This window comes from Aedes aegypti, chromosome 2 (genome assembly GCF_002204515.2).
Source record: "Aedes aegypti strain LVP_AGWG chromosome 2, AaegL5.0 Primary Assembly, whole genome shotgun sequence".
In the NCBI taxonomy this organism is placed as follows: Eukaryota; Metazoa; Arthropoda; class Insecta; order Diptera; family Culicidae; genus Aedes; species Aedes aegypti.
Genome location: NC_035108.1, coordinates 96,750,598 through 96,769,109, shown reverse-complemented (window position 1 = coordinate 96,769,109; position 18,512 = coordinate 96,750,598). Strand labels below are relative to the sequence as shown.

The following is an 18,512-nucleotide window of genomic DNA, read 5'->3' as shown; positions in this document are numbered from 1 at the left end:
ATTGAAGGCTCTAAATGCGGGAAATGCAGCGGGAAATAGAACATTTTTCTACAGTAATTTTAGGTTGCCCTTAGCAACGAGTGTTTTGCGATTTTCAAGGCTCTTTGTCTACAGCATCGGTAGGCGTGAGTTTCACTGGCTTCGCTGACTTCGATTGGCTTTGTTTGGCTACTGTAGAATGAATTTCAGATTTTTTCCCAACCCTGGCACGGCATTCTAGATTACCTTATGAGCCATAAAATTTTGGGCAACTGCAAGGGACCTCCATGTGAGCAAATCCAATGTTTTTGAAAATTTTCGTTGCATTTCCAAAAATATGTTCATAAATGATTGTAACCCATTCAAAACGAAATCTAAAGATATCAGATTTGACATCATACCATAACGATATGCACCTCACTGAAAAACCTCAAGACCTCCCTGCAAAAAGTTACGTCAGCCTCGTATTTTTAAACGTGGTTTTCTAAAATGTTAGTTTTCGTTGATATTTTCACTTCAATTGGCCTCCGTATCAACTCGAACAGTTCCATTTATGCTCTAAATCATCTGTGCGTGATAACAATTTATTGAAATTGATTTTTTTATCGGTAAAAGTCGTTCATTTTACCACCACTTCCCCTACGAGCAAGTTTTCTGATGACACGATACGCTCAAAATCAACAAAAACAAGGTTTTTTCTGCTATATTTTCAATTCGGACCATTGTGGCACTGGTATCAATCAATTCGCGCGCGCGTTCGCTACCGATAGAGTCACCGCGAATGCCAATTCCGTTATCGAATATTGATGAGCCACCGCGTCGCCACCTGACCGAACGAACGCTTGCACAATAAGCAAATACAATCGCACGTAAGCGGCAGTGGATATGTAAACCACAAAGAAAAACTTTTACTTTTTCTTGAATTTCAGCACAAATTTCCTTTTCATGTACACTCCCGTGCAAAGGTTTGGATAAACCCCCTCAAGAACACACAAAAGTATTTCGTCTATAGCTTTGTGATTGCACGTTTAATTGAAACTTTCTATGGCCCATTCGAAAAGCAATCTTGCTTCGTTGAAAATATTTTTCGAATTTTGTTTTCTAATTTTTTACTCAAAATTGTGACATTCTTAAAAAAAAACACACACACTGAAAAATATGGGTTATTTTCTCAGCATTGGATTGACCAAAATTTTAAATCAACGTATTTTCATATTATTTGAAGAGCACTTTCAAAATATTTGTAAAAAAATTTTAGAACATTTCAATATTATTTAAATACCTAGTCATTCAAGTCATCTTGAAAAAGTTATTTGTTCACTTTTTAGAAATTTAGAAAACAAAAATAGAAGTGACCCAAAACTTTTACACGGCAGTGTATCTTTGAGGTCCTCTGCTGCTGTGACTGCTCATAGCATTTTCTGGCACCGCAAACTTAGGACCTCTTCATTCATTGAGCGTATGTTTCGTCGTTTGTCGTGAGCGGTGAGCTAAAGATGACCTCCTTACCCTTCTTCCGCCGCAAACTTGGGTATTCGAGTCTCGATTTGGCGAATGCGAGACCCCATCGTTAAAGGTATTTCATCCGTCTCCCCGCAGCCTCCTTGAGACAGTCACACACGTCGCTGACCTTAACCATTTTCATCGGAAGATGCTACGAAGGGAAAACCACATGAAAATACACATGTTTGGCAATAAATTTAAGCATCTTGAATGTGTCGTTATCACTGGTTATTTATCCCCGATCGCTGCGAGTTTCCTAGGGGTAAAATGATGAATGGTACATAACGATTGATGTTGAGACATATTATTGATCCCTGACAATTAACAGCCGCTGAAAGTATAATATTTTTAAGAACATTTTATATTTTTCTATGAACAAGATTTTCAAAAATTCAATCCTCTTTATAATTATTGAGCATATTAAAGTTGTTATCATAAAAAACGTAATTAAAAAAATAACTAAAGTATATTCAACGTGTTCGATTCCCTGCAGATCATTACTTTTAGAATTCTTCGTTGCAACATGCGCAATGAGTGACAATTTTATACGCTTTATAATATTCACTTCTCTAAGATTTTTTTTCTGTTCGGAACATAAACTACTGCGACCAATGTTTGATCTATTGCAGTATATCTCGTGTCCTTTGTTTAGTGCATGTCGTGTTACCCTATCACTAAAGAGAAGTGATAAAGTATTCGGTTTTCTTACAGTAATTCCTGATCGCAGGAATGGATTCTAATTGAAAGGTTCCGCTATTTACACCCTTGGAAGAGAGTGGTGGGTACACTCTCCACAGTCGCGCCCCTTTATCAGACAAAATCGGATCCCTTGATAAAGTCAAGAAATGACACCGATATTGTCCATGCATCAGAATCCTATCCTCGATAAAAGATAAGAAAACAGATTGTAGAATTCGACTCCATTTTTTCCTTGTCTCAAGTTCATTCTCGACCAACTGAGAAAATCTAGACTTGTCATTTTTAACTAGGTTTAAAATGTAACAAGGACTAATAAGGGTTCCGGGTCATTTAGCCGAATGCCATTTGGCCGAATGCCGTTTGGCCGAACGCCATTTGGCCGAATGCCGTTTGGCCGAAATAGGAAATAATAGTAAATTACAGTTAGCATGTTATTATAGTGAGTTTCGAAGCTGAATTTCAAAAAACTTCTTCAACTTATTTTTAAAGAAGATTAATGATCATTGATATACACATAATTGGCTATTTGATGTTAGTTCAACTAACAGTCAGTGCTGAAAGAAGAACATCCTAAATGTAAGCAAATATTCACTTTTCTGCTAGCGGTAATAGCTGCCAGCAGAAGTTTTTGCATTGTGTTTGTAGTCAGCTTTTGACAGTAACTAAAACGGTTCACGACTTATTAGTCCTGCTGCAGGACTGGATTGCTTCGATCCCTCGAATCGTATTAAGTATATAATTCTAGTCCGCCAATTTTGGCTTCTTCTTTTCACAACGGAGAAACTGTAAGCTTTTTCCACGTAATTGTTCACCGAGTCAATCGGTTTACTGCTATTGGCAAGCAACGGTGTAGAGTTCTGTTCACACGTTGCAATCCTAATATTGGAGGAAAAACAGAAAGAACAGCCTATGATCAAAAGAAGGAAAAATCTCTTATGAAAATTTAAGCAAGTGCGATGCAAACAATTTTAATATTAGTATAAGTACAAAGAACTGCCGATGATTTAAAGAAGGTAAAATTCCCTATTTAAATATAAGCTGAATTATTGCCAATAGTAACGAAACCAGTATAACTCGAAAGAATAGCCTATGCTTAAAAAAAGGAAAAACTTGTTATGAAATCATTAAAAAACTGGAACCCTACCATACCGTTGGAAGCCACCATGAGCTTTGAGTCTTGACGCAATGAGTGGAGTTCACAACTTAGTCCTAAATGAACGGGTCAATTTTATCATTGTCTTGGAGCACTTATATAGTGACAAACATGACGTCCCGTCACATCATTAAACTTAATTAATCAGCTGATCAATTATTGGGTAACACCTAAGAATCTAACACATAAGTGTTATAGTAATTTGATATTTTTTTGTTCGAAATTCGGCCAAACGGCATTCGGCCAAATGACCCGTTCGGCCAAATGGCATTCGGCCAAATGGCGTTTGACCAAACGGCATTCGGCCAAACGACGTTCGGCCAAATGGCCGAAGCGCTTCAGTACGACGCATACTGTGGCCAAATATGGGCTCTGTAACTTTCAAAAAACCCCACTGCCCAAGTGAATCAAAAGTGCCAAGAATAGGATCCGGCTCCCTATTTGAAACAAAATTCCCTAAAGGTGCAGGATCGCAAATAAATGTGCAGGCTTTAGTTGGATCGATCTGGAGTCTCCACAGTAATCCGTACTTTTAGTTGCAATCCTGAACTTCTACCCGCACATATAACGGATGTTCTCAGTCATATAGTAAAAAAAATGTCAACGATTTCAGTATTTTTTATCAAAAACTTAATGTTTACTTTCCAACGTCAATGGATATTAAAGAAAGATCCCTGATCAGCCGTACGAGGCAACTTAGTCGCGATGCTCTCATAAGAACGCTGGGGACAACTGACGTCTATCTTCCGAGTACAAGTCCGGATCCTCGTGGTCAACTGTTTCGTATCCTTCGCCCGACAATTATTTTTGTACACTAGGGCACTGAGGGAGCCGAAAAACTCCTCAATTGGACGGCACTGGGGTAAGTTTCGGGTCGATGACCATGCGTTCCGTAAAACCGAACAACACGCTCGCAGAGTGCTTGCTGTTTCGACGCCATTTTCGATTGAACCGACTGCTGTCATCCAGAGAGATCTGACAGATTCAGAAATACCAGAGCGTAAATTATTTTCTCTTAGAGAGAAATTAATTTACGCTTTTTACTTTTCTCCGTTTTCGTGTGTCAAAAGTGTGCTAACCAATTTTTTCAACAACTTTTAACACTATCATCTGCATCAACACCACTAAGCCCCTCTCTTCTATCTCTGCCTGGAGCCTTTATCTAGGTAGAAATAATGGTCAAATCTCTCTCTTCAAAAGCTTCAAAAGCGAAGGGAGACCTCACTGGCCCCCGATTCAAATGATGGTCTGCAAGTTTCGAACATCTTGGTCAGTTCTTGCGCAAAAACCAGCCTGGTATTTGCAACGAAGGACTCTTCAAGTAATCTCAGAGTATTGTTTGATCCGTTGAATCTGTTGCATCTCCTTTGAGGGCGAGCGACGGAATTCGGATCGTGCCCGGTTCGCATAGTAACCGCACTATCGGTATCGATCATCCGTGTTCACGTATTCATTTTAAATTATATCTTTATCGTTTACCAAAACGAATCCTTTCCCATATCCAAACTCCCAGTGTTTTCTAGGAAGTGCAGAGGACTTCTCGGCTTCCATAAGGCAAGTAACACGTCAACATTTCTCTCCCATTTCCAAATTGACCTGCATTCGGACGCAGCCGGCGCCGGTATTGTTTGTTATAATAATGAGAGCACCAGTACTTACACATTGAAGATGCTACTGATCCTGGTTCCCTGTGTAAGTAAAGCTGTTCTTGCAATAACGAAGTAGCAACTGTGGGCGGTCAATCATGCTCATGCTCATGCTCAAGGACTCTTCAAGTAATCTCAGTCGTTTGAACAAGATGTACAACAGAATTTTGTACACAGGTTTTAGAAATGTCTATGCCCTAGCTATAGGATGCATGCAAGAGTGCAGCCAGAATTTCCATCAGCAAAGAGGAGGTTCGAAGGACCTTGCAAGCATTGTTCGATTATTCAACTTAGTTTAGTTGAAATTTTTCCAGGGTTTCGTCAGATTATTGAGGAAATTGAGACTCTTCTAGGAAAAAACTCAAAGTACTATCCAAGGTATTACTATAATAGCACTAAGAATTACTTCCTGTACAAATTACTTCAAGAACTTTTCCGGAAAGTTTACAAGAGCTTCCAAGGTTGGTTTGGTGGTCGAAAGGCTACCGATTCTACTTTGTAAATGAAAGGTCATGTGTGCAAACCCAGGCCCTGTCCGTAGTAAGACTAATATGTAAGTGTTTTGGTTGTGTAAGATGTATCATTCGATGTCTTTTACTTAGTTCTTACTGATTCCACGCTATAACCAGAACCGGACATTGGAACGTTTCCCTTTCTTCGCATTGTTTCACCATTCTGATCTTACTTTCTTCAACGCTCTACAATATTCAAGTCTAGCTATGCATCACCTTTTGCGTTATGCGATGCTTATATGTGGAAAGTTCCACGTATAAGATGGTGCGAAAAGGCCTTATACGTACAAAAGTGGAGGCGATATACGTGCATTTTTATATGATGATAAATAGCATACAATACGAGTGTATCGATTTTATTGCGAACTAACCTGTACTCTTATGCGGGGCGAAACAAAATGTACATATGAACTCATAAAATAACGTTTTATGCGAGACAATCCATCAAAAACAAAACCAAACGCTCCCGAGCGTCAGAGCGCTGGTTTACTCGCACCTGTCCTGCTTCCGAGTAACCGAAGTTAAAGTGATTCGCGAACGTGTTCGGAGCTGTTCAGAGTCATATAGTGCCTTTGGGAAAAAAACTGCATCTCTTCCGAGATTTATGGTTTCCAAGGGTTTTTTACTACAAACTAGTAGTTTACTGCAAATTTGATGGTTATACAACTAATTTGTCTGTCAAAACCATAATAAATCACACTTGCCCAAAAACTATCTACATCAAAAGTTTGATTTTTAATAAATTCACGAGAAAGTAGTGACAAAATTCTTGGTGCATTACCAGATAAAACTTTTGAACAAGTTCCTGGATTGTCTTCCGAAGGAACTGTGAAACAAAAACTACATAAAATCCTGAAGTTTGTGAAAGAGTTTCTAGAGAAATTTTTCTTCTGAATTCCTGGAGAAATTCCTTGATGAAGCTCTGGTGGAGTCGTTGAAATTAAAGTGAAGAAAGTCTTTCAATGAAAGTCTTTCAATGAATAATTGTAGCTTTAACTCATGGACGAGCTCATGTTGGAATATTGCCAGAAAGTATAAGTGAAAACAAAATCCTGGAGATGGGGATTGGTTGAATTTGTCAGGTCAGATCAGTAGAATCGTTAAAAAAAAGTCTCAATATGTTTCGAAGGAAATTTGCATAAATTACCGAATAGATTCAGAACGCTTTTTTGTTTGCATCAAGGTGTTCCTAGATGCGTTTTTGAAATAAACTTTATATTTATAGTAATTTTTGTGAGGTAAGTTCTCGTTAGTTCGAAATAATTTTAAAGAGATAGATGCAGTCACCACCAAAGTACAGTGCCCACTTGCGTTTAATCATGCAAATTAACGAAAATTGTGTTTAAAAACGCGAAATTCTTTTATTAAAATGTGTTTATTTCATATTTAACATTTGATCTCACATAAAAAAATAACTTGTTTTTGAATAAAATTTTGGGTTTTACATAGACACCACAACAAATTTGCCCAAAATTACGTGTCAATATTAAGTGCTCACTTGGCGTTTCCGTCACTTAGCAATGTTTTACATTTATTTATTAATCGTTTTTCATCACAAACTTGCTTGAATAGCTAGGGTTTTGGAAAACGTTTTGAAGTGATTTGTTATAGTTAAGGAAAATTATCGGTCAAACCGTTGAAATTATGAGTTATATGACGCAATTGTACTTCAATCGATAATGCTAAGAAAATTAAAGAGCAAAGCATTTCAAATCAGTCTTGTTATACAAAAGTATCAAAACACGACCGATATTACTGCTTTTTGAGTGTTCGCCATCGGTTCTGAATGACTTGGACTAACAAATATCTGTGTTTCACTTTTTTTTTTTGCTAAAATAGCACCTTACAAAACCATCGAAAACGTTTAAAATTATTATACTAATATGGTATATACTTGGTAGCGCTTTTATGTCTTTTACACCAAGGAACAAATTGAGGCGTTTACAAGATGTATCAACTAACTTTATGCTATACTCCGAGTTTAAAAACATTTACATCCTTCCACAGAACATCCGTTTCTAGATTATTTTATATAACAAGACTGATTTGACATGCCTATTGGCAGAATCCTTGCCAGATTCATTACAGATTTTTGATGACATTTTTGAATGGTTTCTGTAAAGTTTTTGGACAGAAGCCAGTATATGGTTCACCTACAAGAACTCTACCATGACGCAGTTTTTATGAATGCTTCGTAGCAAATCAGTTGATAATAACCCGTCGTTGAGGGGGAAGAAAACACACCTTCCTGGGCCAACCCTGGAACCGGAAGGGTGCGCTGGGTATGACACGTCGCGAGACTACCAGACAAAAATCCTGCAGAATTGACGTTTGCTTCAAATTCGGTTAGAACAAGGAGGCGTGGTGCGCAGGTGGGTTGATCAGGCGTAACAAGGTTTGGGTAGCGTGAGATGAAATCGTGGTTGAAGAAACAGAGCCAGGTTAACAAGGATTCATTGAATTAATTATAATTTAATAAATGAACAATTATTGTACAAAACGAAAATCCTTTGTGTTCAGCCCTATAACTCTTCGTCATAATATTGTTTGCAAAAGTTCACAAATTATTCTCAACAGAAACTTTACCAAAGGCCAAATTTTGATTCGAAGTCAGGTTGATTTGTTTTTTATCATTATAAAGTTATAACTCTTCCTTATACAGTCAACTCTCTCTTACTCGATTTTTCGTATCTCGATATCTAGTTAGATATCCATAGTAAAAGTTGGTTTTCATGGCTAACTCGATGGTACCTCCTAGGATCGCAGTTGCATTGGTTTTATGTTCTGTAAGTCGATATCTCCCGAATTCGATGGTCCCTTCAATTTCGAGTTACGGATAGCTGACTGTAACAGTAATCTGAGAAGTAGGCTATGAACTAGTTGGAGCGTAATGTATAATAGTATACATGCTGGATGCGCAAAATGTACATTTGTAAGGTTCCATATTACGCGTCGTAACTTCAATATGGCATTAGGGCAACTTCACCGGTGGTCTATTTTTTGTTCCAAATATATTCCAAAAATGGACCTGTCAAAATTAATTAGACCAGTGAAAATAGACCAAATCGCCCGCGTGCGCACCGGTTGTTCTATTTATTTAGTTTTCGCGATCCATTTGAAATGTAAACAACGAAAACAATCAAAATTAGTAAATTTTGTGTTTTAACGCGGAATTGTGAAATAATTTTCGAAAAATATAGTGCTTCAGACCTTTATCACGTTTTGTAGTAGGTATTGATCACGGCGCCAAAAAAAACTTAAACCGATGCTACCTGGAGTAGACCGTTCGGTGGTCGTTCCGCCAAAACTAACTCAGTCTTTCTATTTCTTCCGTTCGACAGGACCCGGGAAAAGCTTAATTCATCCGGTGCTAGGCTCACAATAGGTCTTCCCAGTAGTTGGCCTTCCAGTATACGTAATATTTTGGCGAGAAGGATGTCATTCTCAAGGTGCTGGAGAAACACGGCGGGATTTGCGATTGCCACCGCTAGGTCGTCACGTTCGTATATGTTGCCAGCGCTTATAGCCATGAATTGGAATCAATATCACGGATACTGCCGATGTCGTGATGTGGCCGGAATTGGTCATCCAGGAAGTGGACATGTCAAGCGGTAAAATTCGAGCTGTAATAGGTGGGAAGGCGCCCGGAGCAGGAATCGATTCCAATTGACATGATCCATGAGACAGCATTTGGGACTGCCGAAGTTTCGGTACAAATGAAAGAAAAATATTTCGTGGAAGAATCCGACACATGGGAAATGGAAAAGGTGGCTGCCAAAGAACCGAGTGGAGTAGACACTATGATCGCTCAGTTTCCAACGTTGGCCCATATTGAGGGATGCTCCCACCAGGACAACGATTTCATCGATTTCGTTAGCTTGGTTACCTCGAATGAAGTCTAGAACAGACCTAATTTTAGCGACTACAATAAAATAGGTAATTCTTCATATTAAGCTCTCTCTTTAATTTCTACTTCTAGTTTTACGCTCCATTTGGATCATATCCTACTTCTCAGCTTAGAGTTTTATGAACTCTTATTTCTTATATATTTTTATCGTGGAGAATTCTTCCAGACTTCCTCTGGAAAATCCTCAAGAAATCTACCGGGAGTTCCTCCAGCGTTACTTCATGCATACCCCCAAGAATTTCTTCGGAAGTATTCCAAGACAAACTTCGGAGTTTCTCCAGGACTTCCTTCGGAGTTTCTCCAGGAATAATTTTTGAATTCTACCAGGAATTCATTCGGTGTTCCTTTAAAAGTTCCTCCAGGAATTCTTCCAGACTTCTTCTGGAAAATCCTCAAGAGTTCTGCCGGGAGTTCCTCCAGAGTTATTCCGAGCATATCCCCAAGCATTTCTTCGGAATTCCTTCAAGATTTATTTCGGAGTGGGAATCTCCCAAATAAAGATAAATAATAATAATAATTTATTTCGGAGTTTCTTCAGGACTTCTTTCGGAGTTTCTCCAGGATTATTTTTTGAGTTTTTCCAGGAATTCCTTTGGTGTTACTCTAAAACTTCCTCCAGGAATCCTTCCAGACTTCCCCTGTAAAATCCTCAAGAGTTCTGCCGGAAGTTACTCCGAGCATACCCCCATAAATTTCTTCGGAATTCGTTCAAGATTTACTTCGGAGTTTCTTCAGGACTTCTTTCGGAGTTTCTCCAGGAATAATTTTTGAGTTTTTCTAGGAATTCCTTTGGTGTTACTTTAAAAGTTCTTCCAGACTTCCTCTGGAAAATCCTCAAGAAATCTACTGGGAGTTCCTCCAGCGTTACTTCGTGCATAACCCCAAGAATTTCTTCGGAAGTATTCCAAGATTTACTTCGGAGTTTCTCCAGCACTTCCTTTTGAGTTTTTCCAGGAATTCCTGCGGTGTTCCTTTAAAAGTTCATCCAGGAATTCTTCCAGACTTCCTCTGGAAAATCCTCAAGAGTTCTGCCGGGAGTTCCTCCAGAGTTATTCCGAGCATACCCCCAAGCATTTCTTCGGAATTCCTTCAAGATTTATTTCGGAGTGGGAATCTCCCTAATAAAGATAAATAATAATAATAATTTATTTCGGAGTTTCTTCAGGACTTCTTTCGGAGTTTCTCCAGGATTATTTTTTGAGTTTTTCCAGGAATTCCTTTGGTGTTACTCTAAAACTTCCTCCAGGAATCCTTCCAGACTTCCCCTGTAAAATCCTCAAGAGTTCTGCCGGAAGTTACTCCGAGCATACCCCCATAAATTTCTTCGGAATTCCTTCAAGATTTACTTCGGAGTTTCTTCAGGACTTCTTTCGGAGTTACTCCAGGAATAAATTTTGAGTTTTTCCAGGAAATCTTTTGGTGTTCCTTTAAAAGTTCCTCCAGGAATTCTTCCAGACTTCCTCTGGAAAACCCTCAAGAAATCTGCCGGGAGTTCTTCTAGCGTTGCTTCATGCATACCCCCAAGAATTTCTTCGGAAGTATTCCAAGATTTACTTCGGAGTTTCTCCAGGACTTCCTTCGGAGTTTCTCCAGGAATAATTTTTGAGTTTTTCTAGGAATTTTTTCGGTGTTCCTTTAAAAGTTCATCCAGGAATTCTTGCAGACTTTCTCTGTAAAATCCTCAACAGTTCTGCCAGGAGTTCCTCCAGAGTTACTCCGAGCATACCCCCAAGAATTTCTTCGGAATTCCTTCAAGATTTACTTCTGAGTTTCTTCAGGATTTCTTTCGAAGTTTCTCCAGGAATATTTTTTGAGTTTTTCCAGGAATTCCTTTGGTTTTACTTTAAAACTTCCTCCAGGAATTCTTCCAGACTTCCTCTGGAAAATCCTCAAGAAATCTACCAGGAGTTCCTCCAGCGTTACTTCGTGCTTACCCCCAAGAATTTCTTCGGAAGTATTCCAAGATTTACTTCGGAGTTTCTCCAGGACTTCCTTCGGAGTTTTTCCAGGAATTCCTTTGGTGTTGTTTCTTTAAAAGTTCCTCCAGGAATTCTTCCAGATATCCTCTGGAAAATCCTCAAGAGTTATGCCGGGAGTTCCTCCAGAGTTACTCCGAGCATACCCCTAAGAATTTCTTCGGAAGTATTCCAAGATTTACTTCGGAATTTCTTCAGGACTTTTTTCTGAGTTTCTCCAGGAATAATTCTTGAGTTTTTCCAGGCATTTCTTCGGTGTTCCTTTAAAAGTTCATCCAGGAATTCTTCCAGACTTCCTCTGGAAAATTCTCAAGAGTTCTGCCGGGAGTTACTCCGAGCATACCCCCAAGAATTTCTTCGGAATTCCTTCAAGATTTACTTCGGAGTTTCTCCAGGAATAATTCTTGAGTTTTTCCAGGAATTTCTTCGGTGTTCCTTTCAAAGTTCATCCAGGAATTCTTCCAGACTTCCTTTGTAAAATCCTCAAGAGTTCTGCCGGGAGTTTCTCCAGAGTTACTTCGTGCATACCCTCAAGAATTTCTTCGGAAGTATTCTAAGATTTACTTCGGAGTTTCTCCAGGACTTCTTTCGGAGTTTCGCCAGGAATAATTTTTGAGTTTTTCCAGGAGTTCCTTCGGTGTTCCTTTAAAAGTTCCTCCAGGAATTCTTCCAGACTTCCTCTGGAAAATCCTCAAGAGTTCTGCCGGGAGTTCCTCCAGAGTTACTCCGAGCATACCCCCAAGAATTTCTTCTGAATTCCTTCAAGATTTACTTCGGAGTTTCTTCAGGACTTCTTTCGGAGTTTCGCCAGGAATAATTTTTGAGTTTTTCCAGGAGTTCCTTCGGTGTTCCTTTAAAAGTTCATCCAGGAATTGTTCCAGACTTCCTCTGGAAAATCCTCAAGAGTTCTGCCGGGAGTTCCTCCAGAGTTACTCCGAGCATACCCCCAAGCATTTCTTCGGAATTCCTTCAAGATTTACTTCGGAGTTTCTTCAGGACTTCTTTCGGAGTTACTCCAGGAATAAATTTTGAGTTTTTCCAGGAAATCTTTTGGTGTTCCTTTAAAAGTTCCTCCAGGAATTCTTCCAGACTTCCTCTGGAAAACCCTCAAGAAATCTGCCGGGAGTTCTTCTAGCGTTGCTTCGTGCATACCCCCAAGAATTTCTTCGGAAGTATTCCAAGATTTACTTCGGAGTTTCTCCAGCACTTCCTTTTGAGTTTTTCCAGGAATTCCTGCGGTGTTCCTTTAAAAGTTCATCCACGAATTCTTCCAGACTTCCTCTGGAAAATCCTCAAGAGTTCTGCCGGGAGTTCCTCCAGAGTTACTCCGAGCATACCCCCAAGAATTTCTTCGGAATTCCTTCAAGATTTACTTCGGAGTTTCTTCAGGACTTCTTTCGGAGTTACTCCAGGAATAAATTTTGAGTTTTTCCAGGAAATCTTTTGGTGTTCCTTTAAAAGTTCCTCCAGGAATTCTTCCAGACTTCCTCTGGAAAACCCTCAAGAAATCTGCCGGGAGTTCTTCTAGCGTTGCTTCGTGCATACCCCCAAGAATTTCTTCGGAAGTATTCTAAGATTTACTTCGGAGTTTCTCCAGGGCTTCCTTCGGAGTTTCTCCAGGAATAATTTTTGGGTTTTTCCAGGAATTTCTTCGGTGTTCCTTTAAAAGTTCATCCAGGAATTCTTCCAGACTTCCTTTGTAAAATCCTCAAGAGTTCTGCCGGGAGTTTCTCCAGAGTTACTTCGTGCATACCCTCAAGAATTTCTTCGGAAGTATTCTAAGATTTACTTCGGAGTTTCTCCAGGACTTCTTTCGGAGTTTCGCCAGGAATAATTTTTGAGTTTTTCCAGGAGTTCCTTCGGTGTTCCTTTAAAAGTTCATCCAGGAATTCTTCCAGACTTCCTCTGGAAAATCCTCAAGAGTTCTGCCGGGAGTTCCTCCAGAGTTACTCCGAGCATACCCCCAAGAATTTCTTCTGAATTCCTTCAAGATTTACTTCGGAGTTTCTTCAGGACTTCTTTCGGAGTTACTCGAGGAATAAATTTTGAGTTTTTCCAGGAAATCTTTTGGTGTTCCTTTAAAAGTTCCTCCAGGAATTCTTCCAGACTTCCTCTGGAAAACCCTCAAGAAATCTGCCGGGAGTTCTTCTAGCGTTGCTTCGTGCATACCCCCAAGAATTTCTTCGGAAGTATTCCAAGATTTACTTCGGAGTTTCTCCAGGACTTCCTTCGGAGTTTCTCCAGGAATAATTTTTGAGTTTTTCTAGGAATTTCTTCGGTGTTCCTTTAAAAGTTCATCCAGGAATTCTTGCAGACTTTCTCTGTAAAATCCTCAACAGTTCTGCCAGGAGTTCCTCCAGAGTTACTCCGAGCATACCCTCAAGAATTTCTTCGGAATTCCTTCAAGATTTACTTCTGAGTTTCTTCAGGATTTCTTTCGAAGTTTCTCCAGGAATATTTTTTGAGTTTTTCCAGGAATTCCTTTGGTTTTACTTTAAAACTTCCTCCAGGAATTCTTCCAGACTTCCTCTGGAAAATCCTCAAGAAATCTACCAGGAGTTCCTCCAGCGTTACTTCGTGCTTACCCCCAAGAATTTCTTCGGAAGTATTCCAAGATTTACTTCGGAGTTTCTCCAGGACTTCCTTCGAAGTTTTTCCAGGAATTCCTTTGGTGTTGTTTCTTTAAAAGTTCCTCCAGGAATTCTTCCAGATATCCTCTGGAAAATCCTCAAGAGTTATGCCGGGAGTTCCTCCAGAGTTACTCCGAGCATACCCCTAAGAATTTCTTCGGAAGTATTCCAAGATTTACTTCGGAATTTCTTCAGGACTTTTTTCTGAGTTTCTCCAGGAATAATTCTTGAGTTTTTCCAGGCATTTCTTCGGTGTTCCTTTAAAAGTTCATCCAGGAATTCTTCCAGACTTCCTCTGGAAAATTCTCAAGAGTTCTGCCGGGAGTTACTCCGAGCATACCCCCAAGAATTTCTTCGGAATTCCTTCAAGATTTACTTCGGAGTTTCTCCAGGAATAATTCTTGAGTTTTTCCAGGAATTTCTTCGGTGTTCCTTTAAAAGTTCATCCAGGAATTCTTCCGGCCTTCCTCTGGAAAATCCTCAAGCGTTCTGTCGGGAGTTCCTCCAGAGTTACTTCGTGCATACCCCCAAGAATTTCTTTGGAATTCCTTCAAGATTTACTTCGGAGTTTCTTCAGGACTTCTTTCGGAGTTTCTCCAGGAATATTTTTTTATTTTTTCCAGGAATTCTTTTGATGTTCCTTTAAAAGTTACTCCAGGAATTCTTCCAGACTTCCTCTGAAAAATCCTCAAGAAATTTGCCTGGAGTTCCTTCAACGTTACTTCGTGCATACCCCCAAGAATGTCTTCGGAAGTATTCTAATATTTACTTCGGAGTTTCTCCAGGAATAATTTTTGAAATTTTCCAGGAATTCCTTCGGTGTTCCTTTAAAAGTTCCTCCAGGAATTCTTCCGGCCTTCCTCTGGAAAATCCTCAAGAGTTCTGCCGGGAGTTCCTCCAGAGTTACTCCGAGCATACCCCCAAGAATTTCTTCGGAAGTATTCTAAGATTTACTTCGGAGTTTCTCCAGGACTTCTTTCCAGTTTCTCCAGGAATATTTTTTGAGTTTTTCCAGGAATTCCTTTGGTGTTCCTTTAAAAGTTCCTCCAGGAATTCTTCCAGGCTTCCTCTGTAAAATCCTCAAGAGTTCTGCCGGGAGTTCCTCCAGACCAGATATGCGCTTAATTTTACCATGTCTGTTGTCGAAATCAGATTGTTGTAAATTATTTCTGCCAAGCGTACCAGTAATGTGGTGGGCTGTACCGTAAACATGGTAAATTGGTAAATTGAAATTCCATGGTAGAGTCAAGAATGGGCGTAATCAGCTACAATAGTATTTTTTACCACAGATTTTTTTCCCGTTTGTATGTGTTACGTATGTTTATCTGTTAACATTCTAAGATAAAACAAGCTAGATTAGTATAATTAACTTTCCATAACTCGATATTCAAGTGTTCAGATTAAAAGTAGTCAAACCAACGGATGTACCCGGTAATAGATTGCACATTATAATTCAAAAAATCTTTAAACTGACGAATTGAACATGTTTTACGTAGAACATCTTTTTCTTATTAGTTTTATTTATTGACATGTACCTTACTTTTCAATCAATAAGATTACCCTTAGTCATCCATAAGTGATCGATTAACACGTTTCGTAATTCATGATACTGTTGACTGCTTCTAATGTGAATGCGATCTTCACACATTTCATCAAACGTACGCTGGGACGCCCGACTGAAACCAGCTGTTTCCGAAGAAGGTAAATCAGGATGCACATTTTCGACCTGGTTTTGCAGCTCTGGGTTGCTGTGTCTGAAATGAAGTCTCATGTTGTGCAATATTACGCAAGTCATTATTATGTCCTTCATGCTGGCTTCATCAAAGAGTCGGCAAGGATTGACCAGTATTTGCCAACAAGCTTGGAGAATTCCAAAACAGCGTTCCACATCTTTACGTAGTGATTCTTGGCATTTGGCATACAATTTGGTCTTTGGTGTTTGCGGATGGGATATGGTTTTCATGAATATAGGCCAATCGGGATAGATGCCATCAGCTAAAAGGTATCCTCTATTGTAGGTGTTTCCGTTTAGTGTCCATTGGCCATCCAGCATTTTGTTCTGGAAAGAGAAAACACAAAAGCATTCTAACATGTGCTTATACACACTACTCAGCCTGTTTGACCAACGTAGGGTATTTAAAATAATTTGGAAAAACCGTTACGCGTATATAACTTGGACTATTCCTTTTGGTTTGGTCTTAAAGTTATCCGTAAATATAATATACATGTTACGCTCTGTCCTAAGTACAGAAAGGCAAGAAATTTCGAATACTGTGTGAATCTTATTTAGCGACTGTGTTGTATTTATTTTAGTGTGTTGCAACAACTTAATAAAGTTTCTCGGTAATGTAGCGGTATCGGTCAAATAATAGAACATCTCGTAAAGGTTTGGAACGAAGTTCATATTTACTGGTACGCCCACGCGAGTTTTACAAGTAAGGCACCAGCAAGGACCCAGGGGCAAGTGAGAATCCGGGAAATTATGCATGTTAAATAGAACAGCAACACGAATTCAGATTAAAATAGCTAAATTTTGCACATATTTTTATCGTAAAAAAACTGGGAAATGATCATTTTACCTGCACTATGTGGGCTAAATGAACAGCTGTTGCTGGTAAAATGGACATCATACAGAATACGTGAGCAAAACTACTATCTTTGAAATTTTGTATTGCATTTCCGAAAATATGTCCATAAATGATTGAAACCCATTTAAAAAGAAATCAAAAGGTATTATAGGGTGTCTCAGAAAGTATGGGCACGACTTTACCATACTGTCATTTCGAGATGAAAAAAATGAAAAATGATTTTCACACTTTTTATTCTTACACTTATCAAAAGCAGATTTTGAATTTTGAGCGATTTTTCCACTACCTGAATATAAATGGCGTTATATTTCTGGAAGCTCTTATCAGTTTTGCATAAATCACGTCATATCTGAGCGAGTTAGTTGTACGAAATTTGTGCTAGGTTATGAAGTACGTACAATAAAAATCTTAAAAAATATATTTTATCATTGCCGATACGATGAGCGAGACCATCACTAATTTTATTGGAAATTATTACCTTAAGTATACAAAATTTTATTAGTATCTAAAAAATCCAGTTGATATCGATTTTTTAGTTTTTTTAGTCGATTTTTAAAAATGCTTGCAAGCCTGTTGATCTGTTGAAACATGTGAAAATCTTAAAAGTAAGTAAGCAAATATAAGTAAATTTGAAATGAATTATTATTATTCATACTGCATCTTCGGTAAGTAGGCCTTGACCGGGTTACAGGTCTTTTTTCTGCGCTTGACAACCAGTTTCGGCCAGAGATTAAACTTCGGTTCCTAAATTGGCCATTCGCACTGATTTCTCATGAGAGTGGCCAAATTAGGAGTGCCTTGGCTAAATTAGGTGTATGGGAGTTAAAATTATAAGGAAAATGAATTGTTGTTCTTATGTTTTGAATCAATTTGGACGAGTAAATGAATGTAGCTCTATCATGTGAATTTGAACTACTGAAAACAAAAGGTTCTATGCTGATTGGCTATGTAAAACGGTGTATAATCCGCTGTGGCTACAACTGGCGTATGGCCAAAACCGGTGCTTCTACCCTATGTGGAGAGAAAAACAAGCGAGTTGAACCTATCATTTTGTCAAATGTTTTCTAGCCAAGCCAAATCAAATTAATTTTAAACGAAAATTATTCGTAAAATTTTGATAAAAACTTTCAATTCTAGTTAAGTTCCAACTACACAAAAGTAAGGTCTGTTCTGGCTAGATAAGAATTGATGTTCTAAAATAAAAAAAGAACAATGTAAAAGGTTATTTTGTCGAACAAAATTTTCACAGGCAGCATTCAAAATACCCCAATGAAAAATACAAAAATGTAAATATATTTAATATTGTGTTTCTCGTTAACAAAGTCGTGGCCATAATTTCTGGGACACCTATAGATTTGACATCATATCATAACGATATTCACCTCACTATAAACCTCAAGAATTTTTCGTTAGCATTATACATTTTTCACAATTCAACACAACACGACGTAAAAAGTTGTGTAAAATGTCGAAAACCCGGTTTTCTTTACTGAATTTAACATTTCAAAATGCTGTTAGATGAGGGCGGCGAATGGCGTACTTATGGTATAGTCAAAAAAATTACCTCTATGATGTCATTCATTAACGGCGAACGATCGAGCACATTGATATCATTGCAACTGCCTGGGCAACCAAAGAACGCATGCCAAATATACGTGTTTTTGGACGCAAAGACTTCCAAAACGATTGTAGGTTTTCCTTCCTTTCCTTGGTATTGTCCTTTCAAAGCCACAGGGCAATTTTTCCATGCCCAGTGCATACAGTCTATCGACCCAATCATGCCTGGAAAGCCTCTTTCTCCATTTTCATGCATTAGTTCTTCTACTTCTGTTGGGTTTGGTGGACGCAGAAATTGTGGACCATACACAGTTATAATACCTTCACAAAACTTTCTTAAGTTTTGTAAGGTTGTTGATTCG

General features: G+C 38.7%; 1 protein-coding gene and 1 long non-coding RNA gene across 2 annotated transcripts; one reads left to right on the top strand and one right to left on the bottom strand.

The window, feature by feature from the left end:
* Nucleotides 1–8,467: 8,467 nt before the first annotated feature.
* On the top strand, nt 8,468–9,445 carry LOC110675095. The gene is made up of 2 exons (XR_002499274.1): nt 8,468–8,719; nt 8,834–9,445. It is a non-coding gene; the product is annotated as an uncharacterized LOC110675095 (long non-coding RNA).
* A 6,037-nt stretch (nt 9,446–15,482) lies between these two features.
* On the bottom strand, nt 15,483–18,260 carry LOC110675806. The gene is made up of 2 exons (XM_021841614.1): nt 18,158–18,260; nt 15,483–16,064 (listed from the first exon to the last, which is right to left on the bottom strand). The coding sequence occupies exons 1-2, from the start codon at nt 18,173–18,175 to the stop codon at nt 15,549–15,551; spliced, it is 534 nt and encodes a 177-aa protein (XP_021697306.1). The 5' UTR covers nt 18,176–18,260; the 3' UTR covers nt 15,483–15,548.
* Nucleotides 18,261–18,512: the final 252 nt, after the last annotated feature.